Source organism: Megalobrama amblycephala, linkage group LG2 (genome assembly GCF_018812025.1).
Source record: "Megalobrama amblycephala isolate DHTTF-2021 linkage group LG2, ASM1881202v1, whole genome shotgun sequence".
In the NCBI taxonomy this organism is placed as follows: Eukaryota; Metazoa; Chordata; class Actinopteri; order Cypriniformes; family Xenocyprididae; genus Megalobrama; species Megalobrama amblycephala.
This window is the reverse complement of record NC_063045.1, coordinates 45657657-45683608: the sequence shown is the minus strand read 5'-3', so window position 1 is coordinate 45683608 and position 25952 is coordinate 45657657. Positions and strand designations below refer to the sequence as shown.

The following is a 25952-nucleotide window of genomic DNA, read 5'->3' as shown; positions in this document are numbered from 1 at the left end:
ATAGATTGGATGTGTCAGTTCAAGGAGGCAGTATGTCAGTAAACTGTAGTGGTTGAGGCTTTAGCATGGTAACACAAACATCTCACGTAGTGGTGACATGTGAAGACTGTAACATCATTGTGCCCTTGATCAAATATTTTGATCGCAGGGTTTGTGCCATGAGGGATGTCAATGTAGTTAGTGTACTGTGAATCATGATCGATAGACCGCATCTGCTACAACAATACATTTAGAAAACAGCATCTTTGGGATGAATATATATATATATATATATATATATATATATATATATATATATATATATATATATATATATATATATATATATATGTTTATTTCACAGTTTTAATGACTTTATTACTACTTTATACATTTTAAAATTATAATAAAGTACAAGCAATGTCCATATTTACATTTACATATATGCATTTAGGTTTATTAGTAAACTACATTAAGAAGCAAGCCATCAGAGGTGAAATGCAGAGAATAAAAATGATTTTGTGCAAGTTCATTGGTTTAAGGGTGATATAATATAATATAATACAATATAATATAATATAATATAATATAAATTCTATGACTTTATTAGGAATAATAAAAATAAAAAAGAATAAAATAATTGTTTTTTCATAGTTTTGATGACTTTATTATGATTCTAAATGTTTAAATTAGTAATAATAAACAATGAGCATATGTGTCCATATAATATAATATAATATAATATAATATAATTTTTATGACTTAATTAGGAATAATAAAAATAAAATAGAATAAAATAATTGTTTTATTTCATAATTTTGGTGACTATTATGATTCTAAAATATTTAAAGTAGTTATAATAAACTATGAGCATCCATATGAAATTGTGTCCATATGTCCATATGACATTGTTAATATAATATAATATAATATAATATAATATAATATAATATAATATAATATAATATAATATAATATAATATAATATAATATAATATAAATTCTATGACTCTATTATGAATAATAAAAATAAAAAAGAATAAAATAATTGTTTTATTTCATAGTTTTGATGACTTTATTATGATTCTAAATGTTTAAATTAGTAATAATAAAGAATAAGCATATGTGTCCATATAATATAATATAATATAATATAATATAATATAATATAATTTATGACTTTATTAGGAATAATAAAAATAAAATAGAATAAAATAATTGTTTTATTTCATAGTTTTGGTGACTTTATTATGATTCTAAAATTTGTAATAATAAACAATGAGCATATGTGTCCATATAATATAATATAATACATTTTTTAAACTTTATTATGAATAATAAAATAAAAATAAAATTAGTTGTTTCATTTCATAGTTGATGACTTTATTATGATTCTAAAATATTTAAAGTAGTTATAATAAAGTATGAGCATCCATTAATATAATATAATATAATATAATATAATATAATATAATATAATATAATATAATATAATATAATATAATATAATATTATAATATAATATAATATAATATATTTTTTAATTTTAATATGAATTAAAATAAAATAAAATTGTTTGTTTTATTTCATAGTTTGGATGACTTTATTAGGATTCTAAAATATGTAAAGTGGTAACAATAAAAAACTATTAGAGTATGCCCAACTCCCAATGATTCAGTCACATATGAAAGAAAATGTGATGTTTACATGTCTTCAATAAAATACCTTTAGGGAGAAGTGCTGAGTGCAGATGACAAAGACCTCCAGACCCAGGCTGGTTTTCTTTAGTTCTGTGTGAAGAGCCTGTAGTTGCCTGGCCTGTTCTTCACAGCGACTTTGCAAGAGCTGCAACTCCTCATGTCTCTCTGCTTCATTTCGCTCTTTTTCTTTCTTCTGCTCTTCTTCTCCTTTCTTCTCTGGGCCCGGAGAGCCAGCACGAGGCAAAATCTGGATGCTTGAGCCTCGGACTGCCACTGTTACCCTCTGTTGCCTCTGAAGGACTAAAGTGGGAAACACAAGAGAAAGAGCACTAAAAAATCAATTTCATTAAACTCATCTCAGAACTGCCCCGTGTGAATAAAATAGCCTCCGTAATGCTAAGACACTCCAGGGAGTCCTGTGCGCTTAACAACCATGAAACAATTTACATAAAGCTTTACCATAATTTTTATACCTAACTGGATTATGTGGATACTCTATAAGTAAAGCAAATAGACTATTCAAAGACTAGATTTGTTTCATTGTAATGTTAAAATGAGGTATGTGACCCACAGCTAATGGCACAGTGGCTAAACAAACCATAACAAATCTTATAGTTCATGTACACAATAATAGAATGCTTGCAATTCAAAATATATGCATTGCAAAGGATGTATAGATTAGTCACACCAAGACAGATGAAGCCCTCATGGAAGTTACATAAAAGACATTATCATTTATTTATGCTATGTAGAGATAAACTCAAAACCAGCATAAAGGTCAAATATTTAAAAGTAATAAAATATAAAATCAAGGCATGTATTTTAATGTGCTTCAAGATAAGAAAGCAATCTAAACTGAAGCATTTCTCATGCTAATGCTAATAGCAGCTAATGTTTTTGTTCCTACTGCAGCTGTGTGTTAGCATTCATCTCTTGATGAATTCAACAAACACATTGAGCCAAAGGGAATGACAGGATGATTTACGGCCATCATTACTGTAGAAACTAATCTTCAGAAAAAATACTAGTCTGTGTAGAGCTGCTAATTGCTGTAATGGAGTCATTGTTGTCCTCAGTGTTGAGTGTGCAAGCAATTTGTTTGTTAATGACTGACATCAAATTTTTTCAATGCCCTTTACTGACATATTAGGTATTGAATTAACCTCTATATACATCTTAGCAAGCTATGGCGGTCCTATATTCATTGTAGACTGCATACTGTATAGAAATGTGGAGATACATTATCGTACAAATGTTTGGAGTCAATAAGAATTTTTAAAGAAATGATTCAGCAAGGACATATTAAATTGATCAAATGAGACAGTAAATATATTTATAATGTTATAAATAGATTTCTATTTCAAATAAATGTTGTTCTATTCATCAAAAAATTCTGAAAAATCATGATGTTATAAGAAATGTTTCTTGAGCATCAAATCAGCATATTAGAATGATTTCTGAAGGATCATGTGACTCTGAAGACTGGAGTAATGATGCTGAAAATTCAGCTTTGCCCTCACAGGAAAACATTACATTTTAAAATATACTAAAATATAAAACAGTTTAAATTATAATTTTAATATTTCACAATATTACTGCTCTTACTTTGATCAAAGAAATGCCTTGGTGATCATAACAGACTCCTTTAAAAAAAAAAAAAAATTCAGACCAACCCCAAACTTTTGAATGGTAATGTATAAAGTTAGACAATATCAAAGAGCTCTAATCAAAATGATGTTCCTGTATTTAAAGGTGCCCTAGATTATGTTTTTAAAAGATGTAATATAAGTCTAAGGTGTCCCCTGAATGTGTCTGTGAAGTTTCAGCTCAAAATACCCCATAGATTTTTTTTTATTAATTTTTTTAACTGCCTATTTTGGGGCATCATTATAAACGCGCCGATTTTATGCTGCGGCCCCTTTAAATCCCATGCTCTCCGCCCACAGAGCTCGCGCTTGCCTTAAACAGTGCCTTAACAAAGTTTACACAGCTAATATAACACTCAAAATGGATCTTTACAAAGTGTTAATCATGCATGCATGCATCGGATTATGTGAGTATTGTATACTGTTATATTGTTTACTTCTGATTTTGAATGAGTTTGATAGTGCTCCGTGGCTAACGGGTAATGCTACACTGTTGGAGAGATTTATAAAGAATGGAGTTGTGTTTATGAATTATACAGACTGCAAGTGTTTAAAAATGAAAATAGCGATGGCTCTCTTGTCTCCGTGAATACAGTAATAACCGATGGTAACTTTAACCACATTTAACTGTACATTAGCAACATGCTAATGAAACATTTAGAAAGACAGTTTACAAATATCACTAAAAATATCATGTTATCATGGATCATGTCAGTTATTATTGCTCCATCTGCCATTTTTCGCTATTGTTCTTGCTTGCTTACCTAGTCTGATGATTTGGTTGTGCACATCCAGACGTTAATACTGGCTGCCCTTGTCTAATGCCTTTTATAATGTTGGAAACGTGGGCTTTTGTAAACAAATGTAAACAAATATGCAAATATTGGGGGCGTACACCCCGACTGTTACGCAACAGTCGGTGTTATGTTGAGATTCGCCTGTTCTTCGGAGGTCTTTTAAACAAATGAGATTTATATAAGAAGGAGGAAACAATGGAGTTTGAGACTCACTGTATGTCATTTCCATGTACTGAACTCTTGTTATTTAACTATGCCAAGATAAATTCAATTTTTCATTCGAGGGCACCTTTAAATAAACATTTATAAACATTATACTGACTCAAGACAATCCAGTCCTCCACACACACCAGCCACCATCCTCCTAAAGAGGCTTAATCTTTGGCCTGAGAAACAGTCTCTATGACAACAAAGAGAAAATATGCTTTTCAGGTAGTAAGGTGGGCGAAACTGATGTTTGGTGGATTCTTTGCTCATCAGGAAGACAAAGAAAGCAAGAGGGCAAAGATTCATTTTTCATTTTTTTAATGTCCTGCAGGCAGGGCTTGATTTGAAGGGAGAGAAAATATTTTTTCTAAAAGAGTGACGCGAGTGCTTTATTTGTGGAAAAATAACATATTTTACCACTTTATTAACAAAATAATATTATCCAAAGTGTGTTCACACAACAATGTCATCTCTGCATGAACACAAAACGCATGCGTTGTGATGCTCTCGTGAACGCTCTCGCATGTGTGTTGTGTTGACGTACGAGTCTGAACACAACTCGCATGCATAGTGATGCACTTGGGAGCATTGCAGATCAACATTTTTGTAAACAAAGTGGTAAATTGTGTTTTTTTTGTGTGCAAATAAAGCACTTGCGTCGCTTCATAAAATTGAGGTCCACTGGACTCAGTATGCTAAGTTAAATGGATTATTTTAATGATGTCTTTACTACCTTCCTGGGCCTTGAAAGTGGTAGTTGCGTCGGATCTCTTCATTTGAAAAAATATCTTCATTTGTGTTCTGAAGATGAACGAATGTCTTACAGATGTGAACGACACAAGGGTGAGTAATTAATGACAGAATTTTCATTTTTGGGTGAATTAACCCTTTAATTTACACCCCATGAGGGATACAGACAGAATTGTGGGGATCAAATGCTAAGGACTGGGTGAATTAATACTGAGAATTGTTATGTTTTGTTCAATATGACAGCTGAACTTGAACCCAGTGGCCACACTGATTATATGAAGTACTCTCTCATTCTGTTGGTGTGTGTATAGAGAGAAAAATAAGGAAGGTTACAGTGGAGATGTGAGCATCAGATGAGATTTATCCAATAGTGTGACATCATCTAATGGAAGCACTGTACTCTGTAGAGCAGCAGGGGACAGTTATGAAAGGAAAGCAATATCTTGGGTTGGTCTTTGTCTTGGTTGGTTACCTGGAGACTGTGGTTTAGGAGACACTACAGCGAGTCTCTTAGGGGAAGAGAGAGATGAACGGGTGGCATCAGAACTCTTCTGGAATTCCTTACGGGATGCTATAGATAAAGAAAGACATCGGTACATGAGTTAATGGCAGTGCAGGAGGTTACCTGAATTAAAGGTCATTCACTTGGGGCACACACACAGTGCATGCGACTGTAAATCCATGAATGTATTCGCAACATTAACCACCACCCCCTTTTCCATCTCTTTTCGTATCTCTCTCCTCATAATATGGTCTTTGTGGTCCATGGATCGATTCTAATAAGAGGCAGCCAACCACAAAATAGCGCCACTGCCAGGGTCTGCTCGCCACACGGGCTGGACGATATGACTTTCTGAGAGGCTGCAGGCATCCATGCACATACAGTACAGAATACAGTATAAATATATTAAAAAATCTATCTCACAAATCCCAGATCTGTGGTCAGCCCAAACTGATTGAAAAGAATGGAGAAAAAACCCTGATGTTCATAATTTAAAATGGACAAATATTACTATAATATTACTATTGCATCTATGTAAGATTGTTTTGAAAGAAATTTATTTTATACAGCAAGGATGCATTAAATTGATCAGAAGTGACAAAGACATTAATAATGTTACAAAAGGTTTCATTTTCAAATAAATGGCTTTTGAACTTTTTATTAATCAAAGAAAAAAACTGTTTTCAACATTGATAATAAAAAGAAATGTTTCTTGAGCACCAATCAGCATATTAGAATGATTTCTGAAGGATCAATTACATTAATACATTTTAAACAGAAAATAAAATAAATAAATAAATAATAAAAAATATAGCTATATTTTATATATATTTTACTGTATTTAGATTAAATAAATGCAGCCTTGTTGAACACATATATACAGTATATATATATATACACATACACACACACACACACACACACACAGGAATTCCAGCATTGTATGATTCCAAAATCCACAAATTACTACTAATTAGTATATTATTATTCTTCATGATATCACCCGAGCAGATAAGAAGACACTGACGCTGCCTATGGAATTATAGGAAATGATTGAAGATAATGGTGGGTGGGAGCTTGTTTCAAACCGCCCATCTCACAACAGAAGGGGGGTGTGTATGTTTTTGGGGTTACTGCTTTTGGCTTACTTTTCCCCAACACAGCACACACACACAAACATCACATTGCAACAGGGGTCCCAGGGCACCTAATTAATGCCAGCTCATTTCGACATGTAGCAGACAGCCATAGACACCCCTCTAGAATCCCAATGGACACCCTCCTCCCTTGGACCACACTTCTACCCCACCCCCCATGCTGAGACAGCACCTACGGCATCAGAGGTACCGGTGCACCATGGGTGGGTGCATGTGAGTATGCTTAACTCAAGTATGGCAGCCTAAAGCCTGCATGTGTGTTATGAATACTCTGTTTCCTTAGATTCATGTGAGTAATATGACAGCTGCACAGGATCTCTGAACTGTTTTTCAACTGCAGGGTCTCATGAATTGCTCACTACCTAGACAGCATGCTAACCCTAAATCGGTACTCCATGAAGCCTTTTGTGCCTCCAGGGTGCTGGAGATTTTGTCAGGATGACAAAGAGGGAAGCAGCAGGCAGAGCTATATGCTCTGAAAGCTGTGGTTAAGGATCAGAAAATGTGACATCGAAAATGTGACAGAAATAATAACAACACTTGAGACAGAGGGGAACAAACCTGTTAAAAAAAGGGGGGATGAGGAGAAAAGAGGAGGATCAGGGCATCTTAATAGCCACATTATCCTTTAGGCAGGAGGAAAAAACTCTTCTGTAATATCACCAGCATTAACAATGCTTCATCACTTGCTTTAATCGGATGATTACTTCTTAATGATCGGCCTGATAGAGCTGAGATAAATAGGTGATTGCAAACAAGTATGTAAAATTCAGCTAGTATGCACTTTATTGTGTGTATTCACTACAATATGTGTGCTCTAAACAAGAATAATTCCAACAGAATACAATACAACTAGAGTAATCTTCAGTACTACGAGCAAGCACTTCAAAAGGTGCATTACAAGAGGTATGCACTACTACAAGTAATAATTTCAACTAGCATGCATTACACAAATATGTACTTCAACTAATATACACTATAAGAATGGACTTCCAATAGTTTACATTACTCTCCAATAAGTATGCACTACAAGGAGTATGTTTTAAAGGTCCCGTTCTTCGTGATCCCATGTTTCAAACTTTAGTTAGTGTGTAATGTTGTTGTTAGAGTATAAATAAAATCTGTAAAATTTTAAAGCTCAAAGTTCAATGCCAAGCGAGATATTTTATTTAACAGAAGTTGCCTACATCGAACGGCCAGTTTGGACTACATCCCTCTACTTCCTTCTTTAATGACATGTTAAATTGTAAAATTAAAGACATGTTTACAATAACACTGAGCGCGTGCATCTCCACGTTATGATAAGAGGCGTGACTTTTCCGGGCACGGTGCGCTCAGAGCTGTCGAATCACAACACAGGAACCGCTGGCACAATCAGAACTCGTTACGTGTTTCTGAAGGAGGGACTTCATAGAACAAGGAAGTCATCAGCCCGTTTTTATGACAGTGGAAACAGCGGTATACAGATAAGTAAATTATGTGAAAAATACTGTGTTTTTTTACACGCGAAACATGAACACATGTTATATTGCACACTATAAACACAATCAAAGCTTCAAAAAACCACGAAAAACAGGACCTTTAATAAGTTTGCACTATAAAAATGTACAGAGTTCGGCTATAGTGCTTTAAAAAGAATACACTAGGAGTTTGCAATTTAATAACTAGTATGCACTTAAATGAGTATGCACTACAAAGAAGTATGTTCTAAACAGGACTAATTCCATTAGAGAATATTACAACAAGAGTGATCTTCAAACAGTACTAGAACAAGCATGTGTTTCATATGCACTACAAGATGTATAGACTATCAGAAGTATTCATTTCAACTAGTATGCATTATATGTACTTTAGCTAGTATACACTGTATGGACATCACAGTTTACATTACAATCACTGGCACTATAATATGTATGCACTTCAACTAGTATGTACTACAATAAGTATGTGCTTCAAAAAGTGTGCACTATAAAAGACTTAGCATGCACTTTAACAAGAATCCATTATAACGAGTATGAAATTCATCTAGAATGCACTTTAGTAAGTATGCTTTACAAGTAATATGCTGTAAACCAGACTATTCCCATTAGAAAGTACTACAACTAGAAAGACCGTCAACCAGTACAACAACAAGTATGTGTTTCAACAAGTATGCTATATAGGTGGTGTGCACTTAGAAGTATGCATGTCAACTAGCATGCACTATAAAAAGTATGTGCTTCAATAAGTGTGTACAGCACATGAAAGTAGACAAGCCACTTTTCCCTGTGCTGGGCTCAAGATGAATGAGTCCGGATGGCCTACTTCTTGAACACCAAGAAAGGGTGTTTTTTCAAGGCAAAGTCTGCATTTCAGTCTTGACTAAACATAGGCTGTGACACCCCCCAACTGGACTGTCCCATTATTCACACACACAGAGGAGATTAATGACTCTGTAGAGGACATGGACAGGGAGGTAGCACTGTTTTCTCATGCCTGACAAGTACAGTCTCAGCACTGTGTCGATGCATCAGTGGAGGTCTGTCTTCAAACTAGAGCTGCTGTTGGAGAATTCATCATGACATTTGACAGGTCACTTCTGGCACTGGAGGAAGAATGCAACCTCAATATTTCAGTATGCCAACTGAACTAAATTCAACCTGAATCATGAAGAAACAAGCAAAGAAAACTTTAAGTACATACTAGTTTTAAGGCATATTTTGTGGAGACCCAGTAGTTCTAATGTAAAACTATTTGAAATCTGCATACTAGTTGAAACATATACTTCTAGTAGTCTAAAACACTTAAAGTGCATACTTGTTGAAAACATGCTTGTTATAGTACTGTTGAAGATCACTTTAGTTTTTTTTAGTAGTGCATTCAGCCTTCTAATGGAATTAGTCTTGTTTAGAGCATATGTCTTGTAGTGCATACTTATTGAAATTCATACTAGCTGAATTTCAAACTCATAGTACATTCTTACTGAAGAAAATACTAGCATACTAAGTCCATATGCTTTATAGTGTACACTTAGTGAAGAACATATTTTTGTAGAGCATACTAGTTGAAGTGCATACTTATCAGAGAGCAGCTTGTAATATAATAGAAGTTCATTCTTATAGCGTAAGCATATACTAGCTGAAGTACATATTTGTGTAATGCATGCTAGTTGAAACAAATACTTGCAGAAGTGCATACCTCCTGTGGTCCGTACTTGATTAAACACATGCTTGTTGTAGTACTGGTTGAAGATCACTATTTGTAGTGCATTCCAATGAAATTAGTCTTGTTTAGAGCATACTTCCTAGAGTGCATACTCATTGAAATTCATACTAGCTAAATTTCATACTCCTTATAGTGCACACTGAAGCGCATACTAGCCTACTAAGTCCATATGTTTTATAGTGTACACTTACTAAAGCACATATCTTTTGTAATGCATACTAATTCAAGTGCATACTTATCAGAGAGCAACTTGTAATATATCCACCTTATTTTTCAACGCGGAAGTAAGGTGCTTTCTGTGAATGTGCGAGACTTCAGATTTTTTAGCCGCTATAGGGAAATAACGAGAAGAATATCAAAGTACAGTACACTGTAAAACTGTTTGCGCTACAAACCAGTGTATTTATAACTGACCCTTTGCCCTTTTGCAGTTTGATTGACAGGCAATCTAACCAATCATAATGCTGAATCAACCATTTTGTCCGACAAAGCAGTCAGGGGAGTTAGCAGATTAACGTAGGTGGACTTGAACTTGAAAAATGCTGTGTACTGATGTCTTTCCGCAATTGAAACATTCCTTATGATGTTCATTCATGTTTATTTGATGCTATAAATGAACTAGTAGGAAGACATGAACGGTTCACAAGCCGCTTGAACTGAGGCGCTACAGCGATCTGTCACGACACATTAAAGAGCCACAAAACGCTATTTATTGTTTAAATTTCTTTAAAAATGGCAAAATTTTAGACTTTGTTTCATATCAAAAGTAACCTGCTCTGTCTTGTCTGTCGACACGTTGTCAGTGTCCTCTTTGCTCCACAATGTATTTTTCACTGCATAAAAACATTATGTGTAGCGAGAGATCGGCATGGTCTTTGTAAGCGGTAAATTAAGACAATACATTCAAATAATATAGTAAGAAATACCAGTTTGCAATATCAAGCAGCATAAGTTTGGTCCACCTACCCACGGGGGAGCTTCGAGGAGGGGGCAGTAGGGAGCGGCGTGTGGGTGCAGGAGTGTTGGGGGGTTGAGGGGTGCTGCGGCAGGGTGCTCTGGATCCTTCTTCAGGGGGTGACGTGGTGACACGGTGAAACGGTGGCTCATCATTTATATTGTTGGGACCTGAAAAGCATCCAAAAAAGAGAAAAATCTCTTAATGTGGACTTTTTTTGCTCTGCAATTGAACTGCATAAATTCATTGTGCATCTCACAGTAGTCTAGACACTGAATACTGCAGGTCATTCTCTGATTTACTGTGAATGCTTAATCAGTCTGTGCTCATCTCGCTCTCACCTTTGCTGTCTCACTCTGCTTCTATCTGAGCACACTATTCATCATCTGTGGTGGATGAGAATTCATCTAACTGCTCATTAACCCCACAACTGAACCTAGACCATCCGTTCATCACACTCTAGGCTTGATCAATAACCGCAGCCCAGCTCAATGAGACCAAATGCTGCAATAAAACGAGAACCGCTTACCATGTAAAAGAAAAAAAACCTCAAGATATACTATCTCTTCAATGAGCCATAACAGATTTCACAAATCACATAGGCACTTTTATATTACGGGTCCTTTGAAAGGCACTTTCTTCTCAATTTTAGCTTAGTTTCAGACCCATTCTCAGGAGCCCATACAGAATGCTGCTCTGCTGCTGTGTTATCTCTATGATTTATGAAGTGCTGAGAGAGGATTCCAGGAACATAGAAGAGCAGACAGATGCAGAAATGCTGACAGTACACTGTCATAAGTGTTTTAAATACCATATTTTATGACTCCCATGTAACCTGAAGAGACATTCAGAGACAGCAGCCGACAACTGGCGTAAATTCAAAGAGATTTTGTTAGCATGAAATATATAGCCTTTCTATGGGCATTAAACATAACCACACTAACAGAATCACTTATTCTCACCTATAGTATGAATATTCTGCAGTAAAGGGATGATCTGATAAGGGTAAAGAACTGGAACAAAGTTTTGGCTGCAGAAATGGAGTTTAGAAAACAGCAGGAAGTGCTACACAGCCCTCCAGCTCTCACAGCGGGAGATGTTAAGGTGCAAAGCAGCTGAGAGACACATTTGATTGGCTGCCGGGAAATAAACCTCGCTGCTCATTGGTGGATTCTCCCCCAAATCTCTGTGAGAACCAGTTAACTGCTTGCATTGTGTGGAACTGGGTTAGTAGCACAGAGACTAAATCCTTAAGATTTTTTACAGTTTCATCAGCCCTCTGGATTTACATAATCAGCCAAATGATGGGAGCATTTTACTTGTGTGAGTTGGATCACTTTTTTGCACCTAAAATATCTACTGTTAAAAGTCAGTAGAAAGCATCACGCTCTATATACAGTACATCGCTTTTTATGAACAAAGTACAAGATATGTGAGACTTAAAAACAAAGAAATACATAAATAAAAAACAAAATAATAAAGTAAAAACATATATTTATTTAATTTATTATATATTTTTCCTATTAATAAAATGGCTTAATAACAGAACACAACGGCAACTTCTAACATTACATGAGCAGTTTGTTTGTGTATTTATTTTAAATGAGATTTGATGCATTTGCAACCCTATTACAAATTTTGGAAATTGTCTTATTACAGTTGAAAATCTGGATTTATGCGGTTTTATTATTTTCCAGAATTAAACATTAAAAAAAAAAATTAATCAAATTAAATTGGTCAAATACAAAAAACAATAAAAAAAATAACAGGTTATAAGTAGTGCTGTCAAATGATTAATCGTGATTATTTGCATCCAAAATAAAAGTTTGTGTTTACAAAATATATGTGTGTAATGTGTATATTTATTATGTATATATAAATACACACACATACAAATATATTTAAGAAATATTTACATGTATATATATATATTTAGATATAATTTGTATTATATAAATAAAATATTTATATATAAATATAAATATTTTATATATAAATATAAATATTTTATATATAATATAATATAATGTAATATATTTTTGTTAAATATATACATGCATGTGTGTATATATACTTAATAAATATACACAGTATACACATATGCTATGAAAACATATTTGCAAATTATATTTGCTATAAAATAAAAGAAAAATATTTTTCTTTCAATAACTTTGGTAACACAATTGCTAAGATTATTAAATGCAGTCAACAGTAAAATTTGACAAGTCAGATATTTAATTCAGAAAAATATATTTCCTGAATTCTTAAAATTCTATCTGTCACATAAATCACTGTCAGTGTGCATTGTAGTAACACAGCATTACAGGATTTACATTCTGATTTACGATGCTGAAGGATTTAGCCTCTCTCTCTCTCTAGTTCACTGAACTTTTCTATTCACACATGCAGCAGTGTTTTCACATACTGAACCCAACTATCATCTGCAGGTGTGTTTATATTCATATGCTGTTAGTGCTTGAGTTATTGACTAATTTGTTTTTAATTAAGGGAAATCTCGAATGAATTTAGTTAGTTCAGCAAAGAGTACAATTGGTTAGTGAACATTTGATAAATATGGAATAAATTGACTAAGATCACATTAATCTTCTTTAAAAATGAAAAAAATCTTATATATATATATATATATATATATATATATATATATATACACACACACACACACACACACACACACACACACACACACACACACACACACACAGATTTAAGATCCTGGAAATACAGAGAAGCAATTCACACATGCTGAATTTAAAATGCTGCTGACATTTTGATCATAATGAAGACAAATTCTCACCTTAATATGAGTAATAAAAATATACAATTCTGTTTGAGCTGAATAATGTATCATGCACCAGAAGGTAATGCGAAAAATAACAGAAGATTAATTTAATGCAGTGCTGGTGTGGATAAAATTCAGCTTGTGAGGAAGGCAGAACCAAATAATCAGCACTTCTTCTCTGGCCTTCTGGCCAACAGAGACAAATATAATGTCATAAGACAAAAGCAAGGAAAGGATTTTAGCAGAGATAGAGGAAAACATTGTGTTGGGAAGGAGGAGAGAACAGGAATGCACTCCACGTTGGGTGCCACTATTAGAGAAATAAATGATAGACTTGGGAGAAGATAAAATAAGTCCTAGGTGGTTAAATCACCACTGATAAGACCACTAGAAAGAAAAGAGAGACAATGAAGTGAAAAAAGAAAGCAAAAAGCAAATGCAAATATCTGGGAGGAAAGAGCTCATATTAATGATAAGGATTGGGATGGCTTATAAGTAAAGAGGAAATGTGATGGAACCAGATGTTATTCCAGCACAGAAGGTTATTTCACATCTACCAACATTTAGATGGCACAGAGAGACGATCAGAATGAAAAATCAGACCTGGTGAACACAGCAGTGACCCATTAAGAGATGAGGCTTGCAATGCATTATTAAGCACAGAGCATCAGAGGTGCTCCTGAGGATGTCTTGAAGTAAACATTATGCAAATCCAACCCTTCCACTTACAGCCACACGTTAGGATGGGTGACACTCCAGTACTAATACCAAACGGACCTGAGAAATACTGCTTCACTGCTCAGCACTAATTGCAGGAAGTGGACAAATAGCCAAAAACAAACAACAAAACTGGTATTTTAGGTAGTGTGCACTCAAACATTTGGACATTATATAATATGCACTAGGTAGTGTCCTCTACATAGTACAGTATTTGTACAAAAAGTAGTCTGCAGTAGGACATTACGTAGAGTGCATTAGGTAAAAATACCACATTAGGAACTATGCACTAGATAGAGTAGTACAAAACTAGTACATAAGGTAGTGTACACTAAAACTATAAACACTGTACACTAAAAACATTCGATTAACTATAAGTAACTTTGGAACTACATGTCAACTAACTCTCAGAATATTAGTAGACTGTTAGGTTAGGTTTGTGTTAGGTTCGGATTAGTAGAATAAGTTGACATGTACTTGCAAAGTTATTCATAGTCAGTAGAAAATCTGTTGGGGGGCCATCACAATAAAGTGTCAGCTATTAAGCAGTCTACTAATACTCTAATGACTTGTAGTTGACATGTAGTTGCAAAGTTACTTATAGTTAGTTTAATGTCTAAAGTCGACTATCGAAATAAAATGTTACCAAACTTTAGGACATTATGTAATGTGCACTAGGTAGTGTAGTACAATGAACAAAGTAAAACACTAGCATATTAAGAGGTGTACTCCGCATACTACAGTAGTGCAGTGGGAAATTAGGTAGTGTGCACTAGGTAGCGTACAGTACAAAATCACAAAATGGTGTGCAATAAAACAATACCATATTTGGAAGTGTGCACTAGATAGTTTTGTCCGACATTATTATCTGTCACTAAGTATAATATGGACTAAACCGTCAGGACTCATGTAATGTGCAATAAGTTGTATGCTCTACATAGTACAGTTCTAGTACAAAAAGTAGTGTGCAGTATGACATTAGTGTGCATGAGGTAGCGTAGTACAGTACAAAATTACAAAGTGGTGTGCAGTAAAACACTATCACATTAGGAAGTGTGCACTAGATACAAAACTACTACACAATGTAGTGTGAACTAAAATACTGGCACAGGGGTCTTGAACCTTTTTCAGTCCAAAACAGAGATCAAACAATAATTGGTTGACCCCTAGAATTACAATCATGAATTCACTAAAGGTTGCGAACACCCCTGTACTACCTGATTGTTTTGGTTATTTCTGTCTCATTGATAGACTCTAAAAAGACACTTTTTTACATTTTTATTGTCTATAACTACTCATAACACAATACCTAACTCAAAATGGAGGTATTGGAATAGCAAAATATACTAAACAGGCCTGGCAGCTCTCTGAGAAACACACTCTCTCTTGCTCTCTCTCTGGGAGGATTAAGAGGGATAACGGAAACGGAAGCTAGCTGAAACAGAGAGCTGGAGATGGCTTGGGATTTTGAGGAAGAAAAGCCTGGCTTGAATCTTCATCCATAGAAAAAAAATCCTGTAAAAGCTTTCAGGGAAATAGACAGAATTAAGACATGTGAGGTAATAAGGACAACATTATCAGGCTCCTATGAGGTTATCGAAGATGAGCGAGCAGGTCAGTGCTAATGCTAATAGGCTAATGCAGACTGGCACATGTAATGTCATTCAAAATCATTATTATGTCATATTAATATTTAAGAGTAGGCTAATGCATATGATAGATGCATGACTTGCTAGTGCTAGGCCACATACACTGTACATCATAATCAGAGCTAGTCTTTACACGGTACAGCTGAGTTTGTGAAGGCAGGAGGATACAGACAGTCCTTATGGGTAAAAATAGAGAAAAAGTTCATTAGCATCTCTCTGCACAGTAGGATCATCCAGAGCTCAGCGGTTTGGTAAGTGTGTGAGTCAGCAGTACCTAGAGCACAGACTGCCCACTGTCAGATCTGACAGTCAGAGAGATGTGGGATTTAGAAGCACACTTATTAAACATACCAATGAGACAAAGACAATCTAGAGCAACCAAACCGTAGTGAAACAGTGTATCCGTTCAGTGTGTGAGAATGTTTCCCATGCGTGTGAGTGTGCATGTATGCTGTGGTGTGTTTGTGTGAGGAACCATCTGTTCTCAGCAGTGTGCATGAGTCAGAGATGGGCTGGAGCGATGGCATCTGTGCTCTCACACCTCCCCCTCTCCACCTCTCCTCACTTTCTATAACACCTTCCTACTGTAATTCCCTTTCCTCTTTTCCAACTCTTTTTCTGTCCCGTTCTTCCATGTTTTTTTCCTTTCAGACTACTACTGTATTATCTGAATTTCTTGTCATAAATAATACGTGAGATTAGAACTGGCACATTCTAAATTATGGTATGTTAAGTTAAAATAGTATGCAAATTGTGCTTGGATGATTTACTTTTATAAACTATACTTTTTATTCTATTTGTGATAATCTCTAATAAGGTGTACTGCCTTACAGTGTTGTTACAGTTCACTAAAAAATTTTTAAAAATATAATAGTTATAAATATAATATGTAAATATTAGATTAAAAACTTTGAAAAAGTGAAAATTAGAAATGTTGCCTTGGCAACTAACTAAAAAAGAGTTTAAATTGAAGTATTAAATCACTAAAACTAAATTTGAAAATAAAAAATAATTAAAGCTATATAGAAATATTTTTAAAACATAATAGTATCAATAACAACAATAACAAGTATCAGTACTAAAATGACACTGCTGACTACACACTCAAAAATATTTTACCCTAACCAGTAAACACTTTTACTATGAGTATGCAAATTGAGCCAATGTTATGTAGTGTGCAAATGGTAATGTTTACTATAAAATGAGCATAGGTACATGTAATGTATATCTCAAAATTAGAATACTATGTCGTGTCCTACTAGTTAATATATAAGGTAGTGTGCACAATGTAGTGTGCATTTCAAAACTAGTGTACTAGATAGTGTAGTAAAACAGAAGTCAACTAAACATAAGAAAGTAGTTCACTTGGCAGAGTTGTTCAGCAGTGCATGACTAGTATATTGCAAAACAAGTGAATCATACAAGGTACTACTAGCTATTACACTAAGAAAATATATGTTAACTTCAATGCTGATATTTTGCCTCTTCTTTTCTCTGCTCTCACTTCTCAACAGCTATGTAAGTGATGCAAGTTCCCAAGTGCAGAACACAATGCTGATCTCAGACAATATTCACACATGTTTTCCTCAGAGATTGTTCCCAGATTAATACCTGTTCAGGTAGGAGCTGGATGTTTCATATCTCATCTTGAGAATATAGTCAGTGTTAAGTAAGTTATTCTAAAAAAGTAATTAATTACTAGCCATCAATTACATCTTCAACAGTGTGATTACTGTACTAATTACTCTCTCTAAAAGTATTGCATCAAGTATTACTAATTACTTTCTAAATCTCATATCAACTTCGGCCAGTTGAACAATACAAAAATAGAAATTAAACTGCTCTTTTCATTCTTTCAAATAAATAATATTGTCACCTTTATGTTCAGTTTCCTTTGTCTTATTTTCCCACCACTCTTTGTTACCATGGTTATTAGTTAGCTTTGGTTTCAGCTTTGTTTGATTAATTATCTTGTTTGAGCTTGCTATTTAAATGGTACTTCCTCCTGCACTCAGGACACATTTGCATTATGGTGTGTTTCTCTTCTGCCCTAATTTGGATTGTCTTGTGGATTATTATTAAATATTGCATTTGAACTTCATCATCTGCCTCTTCAGTCTGTTCCTGCACATCGTGCTTACAGATGACTGAACTGAAACTACAAAAATGGATTTAAATGTCCAATTTGTTGTTGTGGCTCAAGAAAACACCAATTTTTTTGGATTTCACTGTAAACTTCAGTCATCTTGCAATCACCAGCCCTTTCGACGACGAGACCCTGAAGACCTTGTTCTTGATTGGGGTGAAATTTCACCACCCTGTAAGACCTTCCAGACACCACAAGTCTTGACTGGAGGGAAGCTGTTATTAGGTGTCTGGAGAGCATCCAGCCCCGGTCCAGAGCACAGCCAGACCCAGAGCCTGATTCACCACCCAGGACCACGGAGAAATCGTGTGAGTGCCCCGCAAACGAAGAGCTACCACCCACCGTGACGCGTCAGCCAGAGTCCAAGGAGAAGAGGACAGCGCTGACCCTCGCCTCAGAGAAGGAGCTCCACGGTGAGTCTGACCAGGGGTTTGAGCCCGCGACACTAATGGACTTCAGCACAGTGGTATCATCTCCCACCCTATCCCACCCGATACTTCCTTCATCATCGCTGTTTCAAGATAGCACTGAAACCTATATAGGTTGTGAATTATCGGTCTGTTCTGAATCATCGCTGAATCAAGACAGCATGGAGACTGTTTCAGTAACCTGTTGGGAATTGGAATTACCGTCATTGATCTCGTCAAGCCTACCTCTGTGACCATCAATGATGCGCGGGTTGATCCAAAATGAGCGGGTGCCTGCGGTCACCCGCGGTCACCCGCGGTTACGAGTCATCCAAAAATATTTTTAATGATATTCGGGTCGCGGTCGGTCGGGTCGTTTGAAATAAAGATGCCAATTAAACCTTTGTAATTTTCAGTTTTACTTACTAAAGGTTTCAGTTTTACTTTCATGGGTATTTGTGAACATTTATTTATGGATATTGTAGCCTCAGTCTTTGGCTTAGCCTACCTGTTTTTGTTCGTCTAAAATGCGTTAATAAATAGGCTACTTAATTAACATATTCTATCACTGCATTTTGTGTTTGTGAGAGCTTCAATTGGGCATTCACGTGGCGAAATAGCCTAAGCCTGCTAATACAAGTGGGAAATCCTTATTTACCATTTGAATGTTGAGCGTTATTAACTTTTGAATAAATGCTGACGCGGGACAAAATGCCCGATTTCCCAACACGTTGAACTGAGCAATGCCATTGTACCATTTTAATAGGCTACTTTTAAACGCATATAGCTCAGTAATGTCAGTTTTATGTATTTTCTGAGAGGGGGCGGGATTTTTGTTGGGAAAGTCGGGGGAGAGACGCACACTTCGATTAGACTGGATAAACACATGCAGCATCTTAATTGTTAAGAAAATGAAACGAAATAAATGAATAAATCAAGCCTTTATTACATAACACTAGGCTATATCATACAACATTCAGAAAAAGAACAGTTTGCGCTCCTAAGGGCTTTCACACTTTTCCAAAAGAGGGCCTTCTCTCAGTTGACCTGCTGATTAATTCTTCAAGCAGGGTCGAAACATAAACATCGCATTCATCAATAATATGCATCTAGACAGCTGAAATGGAAAATGATGGGCCGCCTCAAGAACTGCCTGCTCTCGCCGCTGCACCTCTGAGCGCACCACGTCAGGTCCTGAAACATTTCTCTCCTCCACAGGCTGGATTAATGGATATTATTGGCCAGGGAGGCTGATGGGGGGCGTATGGGAGGGGGCGTCTATGGCCCAATGACGCTACAATGAGCATTTACTACTTTTAAAAAAATGCGGGTCAGGAAGCAGGGTCGGGTACAATATTTTCCTTTTTTTTTGCGGTCCGAGTTGCGGGCGGGTTAGTTGAAAACGTCGGTCGGGTGCGGGTTGTTTATACATTGACCCGCGCATCACTGGTGACCATCACCGCAGAGCTCAGTCAGTCCTCCAACCCCGCCTCTGCTGGAGGTTTGCAGCCCTTCCTCTGTCTCTAAGGATGCCCTGCTATGACGTCGAGCCTCAGGTCACGCAACCTCCATCAGCACCTGTGTGAGTGGATCCTGTGGCTCCACCTCCAGCATCTGATCCCTTCGCTCCATCTCGGACGTCGAACTGTCGGCACCTCTTTGGCTCCTCCCACCTTCGGCTCCACCAGAGACCCTTGGCTTTGCGGCTCCACAGGGCTCCTTCATCCCACTGGCTCCCCCTTGGTCAGTTGTCACTCTGCTCCTGCCACGGACTTGCGAGCCATCTGCTATGCTCCATCTCTTCACCTCTATGGCTGCAGTGGGTTCCTCCTTCCCTTCGGGTCCGCCCTAAGTCCTCGGGTACTCTGGCTCCGTATCCGATGCTTGCCGCCGAGGCATCGCCTGGGTCTCCAGTGTCAGCGATGATGCTTAGCTTTGTCAGCTCTCCGTCTGTACTGGTGGATCCTTTAGCCTCGTCTCCGTCGGTCGTCCCTAAGATGTCATCAGCCACAACACCACCTTGGCTCCTCCCTCCCTCGACTCTTGCCATGGGCTGTCAGCACTGTTGAGCTCTGGGTCTACACCATCGGGCTTCATCCATCTTCGCTGCAAGTGTCTCGTCGTCCTTCCATTTCAAAAACTCTTCTAAAAACAGATCATCTTAGGATGGTTTAATATGTTTTAGCTAGAAATTTAGACCTTTATCTGGATCAAAATTCTTTCTTGGACAAAAATGTGGAGAGTAAAGAATATGTAATGCAGTTAATTAGTTATGAAGTAAGTATCGCTCTTGCTCATATAGTTACTCATACTAGTTAGTGCATAGAACATTAGAACAGACCCCTAACGCTTTCCATGGAAACAAGGGTGGGATACGAGATCAATATCTTTACAGAACCCTTAGACCTTCTCATACAAACAAAACACATCTAAAGACGAGCTCATACAAATGAAAATCAATGAAAGCAGCATCACCTTGACTGAAGGTCATTGTCTTTGTGTTGTAGTGAAGGCATATATGTGTGTGACTGCGTATGTAATCTCCTCGGCTTGTACTTTACTTTGCTTTTACAGGAAAGGTCACATCTGAGATGTTCAAGTTGTTTGTGTGCTTCAAGTTAAAAATGTTACTGCACACTGTATGAAATGTATTTTTTACAGGCATCTTAACTAGAACAACTTCAAACTTGTGACTCGAATTTCAGACTCTTGATGATTTTACTTGAGGAGATCTGAAATTTCCCAGAGACCAGATTCATGTTCAAGGAGCGACTGTCACTGAAGAAACCCCAATAGATAATGAACTGAGACGAAGAAGAAAAAGCAAGAATTAAAAGTTTTTGGCATGATCCCAACAGGCTGCAGCATGAGATCACATCCATCAATCCTGCATGCAAGCTCGGAGCTCACACCAGCAATCTGACAGTAAGCAGTCTCCAAAGATAAATTACACCCAGACAGATAAAAAAAAAAGGATAAAGAAGAGGATATGTTGCCCTAGCCAGAGAGAGGGATAAGATGTGTGATATTTGAAATTGCTGCATCTTTTATTGCGCTCTCTCTGAGAGTGAAGGTGGAACTGTGATATCTCTATATAAAGAAAGTCTGTCTGGGTCTTTGTTAAGGTCAGACGATGCTGGGATTCTCAGAAGCTCACAGTCAGAAGCCAACAGCTTCAAACAGAGTGTTGCCTTTCAGAGCAGTGGCTAATATAAGCCTGCTATTAGCTATTCACTCCCCTACTGAGACAAAGAGGACATACAGTACACAGACAGAAACAAAGATAGACAAAAAGAGAGGGTTAATGTGTATAATTATCAATTAATTGTTGTTTAATTTGGTTCTTTAGCTAAATCTGTTAGCAACTACTGCTGTTAAATATAATCATTCACTTCTTCTTAAAGAGATACTTCACCCAAAAATGAAAATTCTGTTATTTACTAACCTACACATCATTCTAAACCCTAAGACGTTCTTTCTTCTGTGGAACACAATTGGATGTGCAACTCTTTTTTTCTATATAATAAAAGTGAATGGGGTCTGTTGCAATAGATTTCCAAAATTAGCAAATAAGCAACATTATAGTCCATTATGACTTGTGAGCTTTATTCCAAGTCTTCTGCAGTCATATTATAGCTTTGCAAATACAAACCCGATTCCAAAAAAGTTGGGACACTGTACAAATTGTGAATAAAAAAGGAATGCAATAATTTACAAATCTCATAAACTTACATTTTATTCACAATAGAATATAGGTAACATATCAAATGTTGAAAGTGAGTTATAAAAAGAAGAGGGGTTGCCACACAGTGGTAAACATGGCCTTGTCCCAACTTTTTTAGATGTGTTGATGCCATGAAATTTAAAATCAACTTATTTTTCCCTTAAAATGATACATTTTCTCATGTCATCTATGTTGTATTCTGAATAAAATATTGAAATTTGAAACTTCCACATCATTGCATTCTGTTTTTATTCACAATTTGTACAGTGTCCCAACTTTTTTGGAATCGGGTTTGTATATAATTTAATGCATTTTAATGAAAATCTTTTTGTTATTGTTAACTAAAACTATTAAAATCTTTGTTAGTAATTTAAAACAAAGCTGAAATAAAATATAAATATTAGCTGAAAAACTTAACTTGAAACTTAAAAATGAGAAATGTTGCCTTGTCAACTAACTGAAATAAATAATTTGAAGTTACAAAAAGTTAAATTACTATTTTTAAAATTAGTTTAGTCAAATGACTAAACTAAAGATAAAAAAGAAATAAAAATAGATCAAAGCTATTGTAATTAGATATATAAAAAACTAATAAAATAAAAAGTAAATGACAAACTAAAATAAAAAAAACTGAAGATATAAAAAAACAGTTATTTCAAAATATTGATAAATACTATAATAGAATACAATTAATACTAAAATAACACTGCCATCGCAGCTCTCAAATCTTATTTGCGTCCTTAAACTATGGCAGAAGGAATGCAATTTTAACTAAATAAACACTTAGATTTCACTTTATTCCTCATACACAGCTATCATTGGGTTTGGTCATTTGGAATATAGTGCACAACTCATATGGCCTACTTTTTTGGCACATTCATTATGCCAATTTGTCATTTTTAGAGTTTAACAGCCCAATTCACTTTCAATGTATGGAAAAGAGCTGCATTAACATTCCACCTAAAATCTATTTTTGTGGTCCACATGAGAAATAAGACATATAGGTTTGGAATGACATGAAATGAGAAGAATAACATATTTTTTTATTTTTTCAGTATCAATTTAAGAGGTTCCACCGACATTTTAGAAAACATCAAGCCATGACATGAGACCAATAAAAGCCATGTGACAGATCTCATCTCCTAAAGCACAACCAATTACCATGCTGCCTCTACACAAGGCTGAAAATAAGAGGCAAACATTGACTTGCTGCTCTACCTATCAGGCAGCTCAAACACTAATGACAGCTTAATATGTCCAGTAGCATTTGCCATCATCATTCACACTCTCCAATTCAGCCAATTACAAGTGGACCAGCCTCAATCAGTCAGACCTGAGAAATTGATCAGCTGTATGTGACATCCAGTCCCGCAGGGAGGACTCTGGTATCTACAGGAATCCTGGGTCAATATTTCACACTGATTCACCACCAAGCCTAAAGCAACAGTCGGTCATTACAAAAGCCATTAAGTAAAGCACATACGTCCAGCAAATGCCCTTGTTTACCTAAGGGGACAGGTGGTCACAACACAGGGATGCTCTCAGGGGGTAAAGGCTCTTCAAGAAATTCATACACTTGTGCTATAATACTCCACAGTACTATTCACACACCTAAAGATAATTAATATCTGCTAGTCAAATTCTCAGGAACAGCTAAAGGCTAATCATTTTATCTAGTGTTGACTGCTGTTTGTGTTTGATCCAGGCCTCCAGACAGTCAATATGCACTCGAAACAACATCAGATCAGCAATCAGCCTTGTAACACATTCAACACTTCAGAGAGAGAGAGAGAGGGAGAGAGAGAAACAATCATTTGCACCTCTGACTAACATATTAAATAGTGTGGAAGGATTGTGAAAATTCAATGACTATAAATAGATTTCATACACACATTGAATGTATGGATCGCACGGCTGTACTAAATATTATGCACACCCCGATGGGTGGATCATAGGCCAGAGAGAAATAATGAACTTCGCTATGGAAATTTCAGTAATGATTTCTATCAAAACAGACACACACAGTATGTCAGGACATGACTACGGTGAGATAAATGATGTTAAATATTTTTCAGATACAAAACACTGTTTGTAATGACCTCAATTACACCTGCAGTGGCCTCAGAAAGTATTTGGACACTTAATAATGTCTGCATGTTGTTCTTTAGATGACAGTATATCAAACTAAGTGGTATCTGCACTAACTTCACCACCAAAACTAAAACTGAAACTATTAAAAAGAGTTTCCAGTACATGAAATAAAGCTGAAATAAAATAAAATATAAACATTGGATGAAAAACTTGAATGAAAATTAGAAATGTTGCCTTGGCAACTAACTGAAACATAAGTACTAAAAATACTAAAACTGAAATGATCTTTTCTCAGAAAAAATGCCCTTTTCCTTAAAGGTGCAGTTAGTGATTCTCAGAAGCACTATTATAATTTGAAATCAACCCAAACAAACACACCCCTCCCTTCATTTCTCCACCCCCAAATTACAATGTAAGAGTGAATGTCTCTTTATTATAGTGGAAGCAAAGCAAAATAATGCTTCGTGAAAAATAAAGCAAAGATGACGAATGAATGACAAGGAACATACATTACACATACAAGCAAGAGTCGCCAGCAGCACACCAGCTACAGACGGCTGTAAGTACATTCTCTCGTGCGTCTATTTCAAAACACTGCTTCTGAGCTTTACGAATCGAATCAGTGGTTCGGAGCGCCAAAGTCACGTGATTTCAGCAGTTTAGCCGTTTCGTAGGAGAACCGAATAACTAATTCGAAACAAAAGATTTGTAAAGCTCAGAAGCAGTGTTTTGAAATCGGCCATCACGAGATATTGTTGAAAAGTCGTTATTTTATTTTTTTGGCACACAAAATATTTTTTAAATATGTTTTTAGTACCTTTATGGATCTTGAGAGTTTCAGTGGCTTGGCTCTCAATAGAGGCCTCAATGAGCCATCGGATTTCATCAAAAATATCTTAATTTGTGTTCCGAAGATGAACAAAGGTCTTACGGGTGTAGAACGACATGAGGGTGAGTAATAAATGACAAAATTTTCATTTTTGGGTGAACTAACCCTTTAAATAAATTGTAAGTACATTGAAAGTGCACATAGCTACTGTAAAATAAAGTGCAACCAAAACATTTTATCGAATGTTTTATCATTTTAAACAAACTTCTAAAAATGTGCTCTCTGTTTTCCAGGGCTCCTGTATACAAAATATTTTTGGGGCCACTGCAACACGTCACATTGATGCCTTCTCACTTTCATTCTCTCAGTATTTCTCTCGTGCGTCTGTTTGCTCCAAACATACATGACTGTGAACACTGAGGGATTCCTCTTCCCAAGTGATTCCAGGATAAAAAGACCCTATGACATAACTCATCCAATGACGCATGTAACTCCAGATGCCTGAATCTGCAGCCACGTCAACTGTTACCAGGAGAAGCCCAGCCAACATCACTTATGTAGGTCGCATTAAAAACACATGCAGCGCACGCAGATGCCAATTTTCAAAGACGGCCCCCTTTAAGAGCAGACTGGAATCTACTTCAGCAGGCTCTGATCATACTGAGGATCATTCATGTTGACTCACTCAGCTA

The 25952-nt window shown here is 36.0% G+C and overlaps 1 protein-coding gene across 2 annotated transcripts in view; it reads right to left on the bottom strand.

The window, feature by feature from the left end:
- Positions 1-25952, bottom strand: part of mtus2a (microtubule associated tumor suppressor candidate 2a) — an 80231-nt gene that overhangs the window by 8516 nt on the left and 45763 nt on the right. For both annotated transcript variants that reach the window (XM_048178736.1, XM_048178743.1), the window contains exons 5-7: positions 10909-11067; positions 5552-5650; positions 1705-1979 (exon numbers count right to left, since the gene is read on the bottom strand). In XM_048178736.1, the coding sequence (XP_048034693.1) occupies positions 1705-1979; positions 5552-5650; positions 10909-11067 (533 nt within the window). The remainder of the gene's footprint in view (positions 1-1704; positions 1980-5551; positions 5651-10908; positions 11068-25952) is intronic.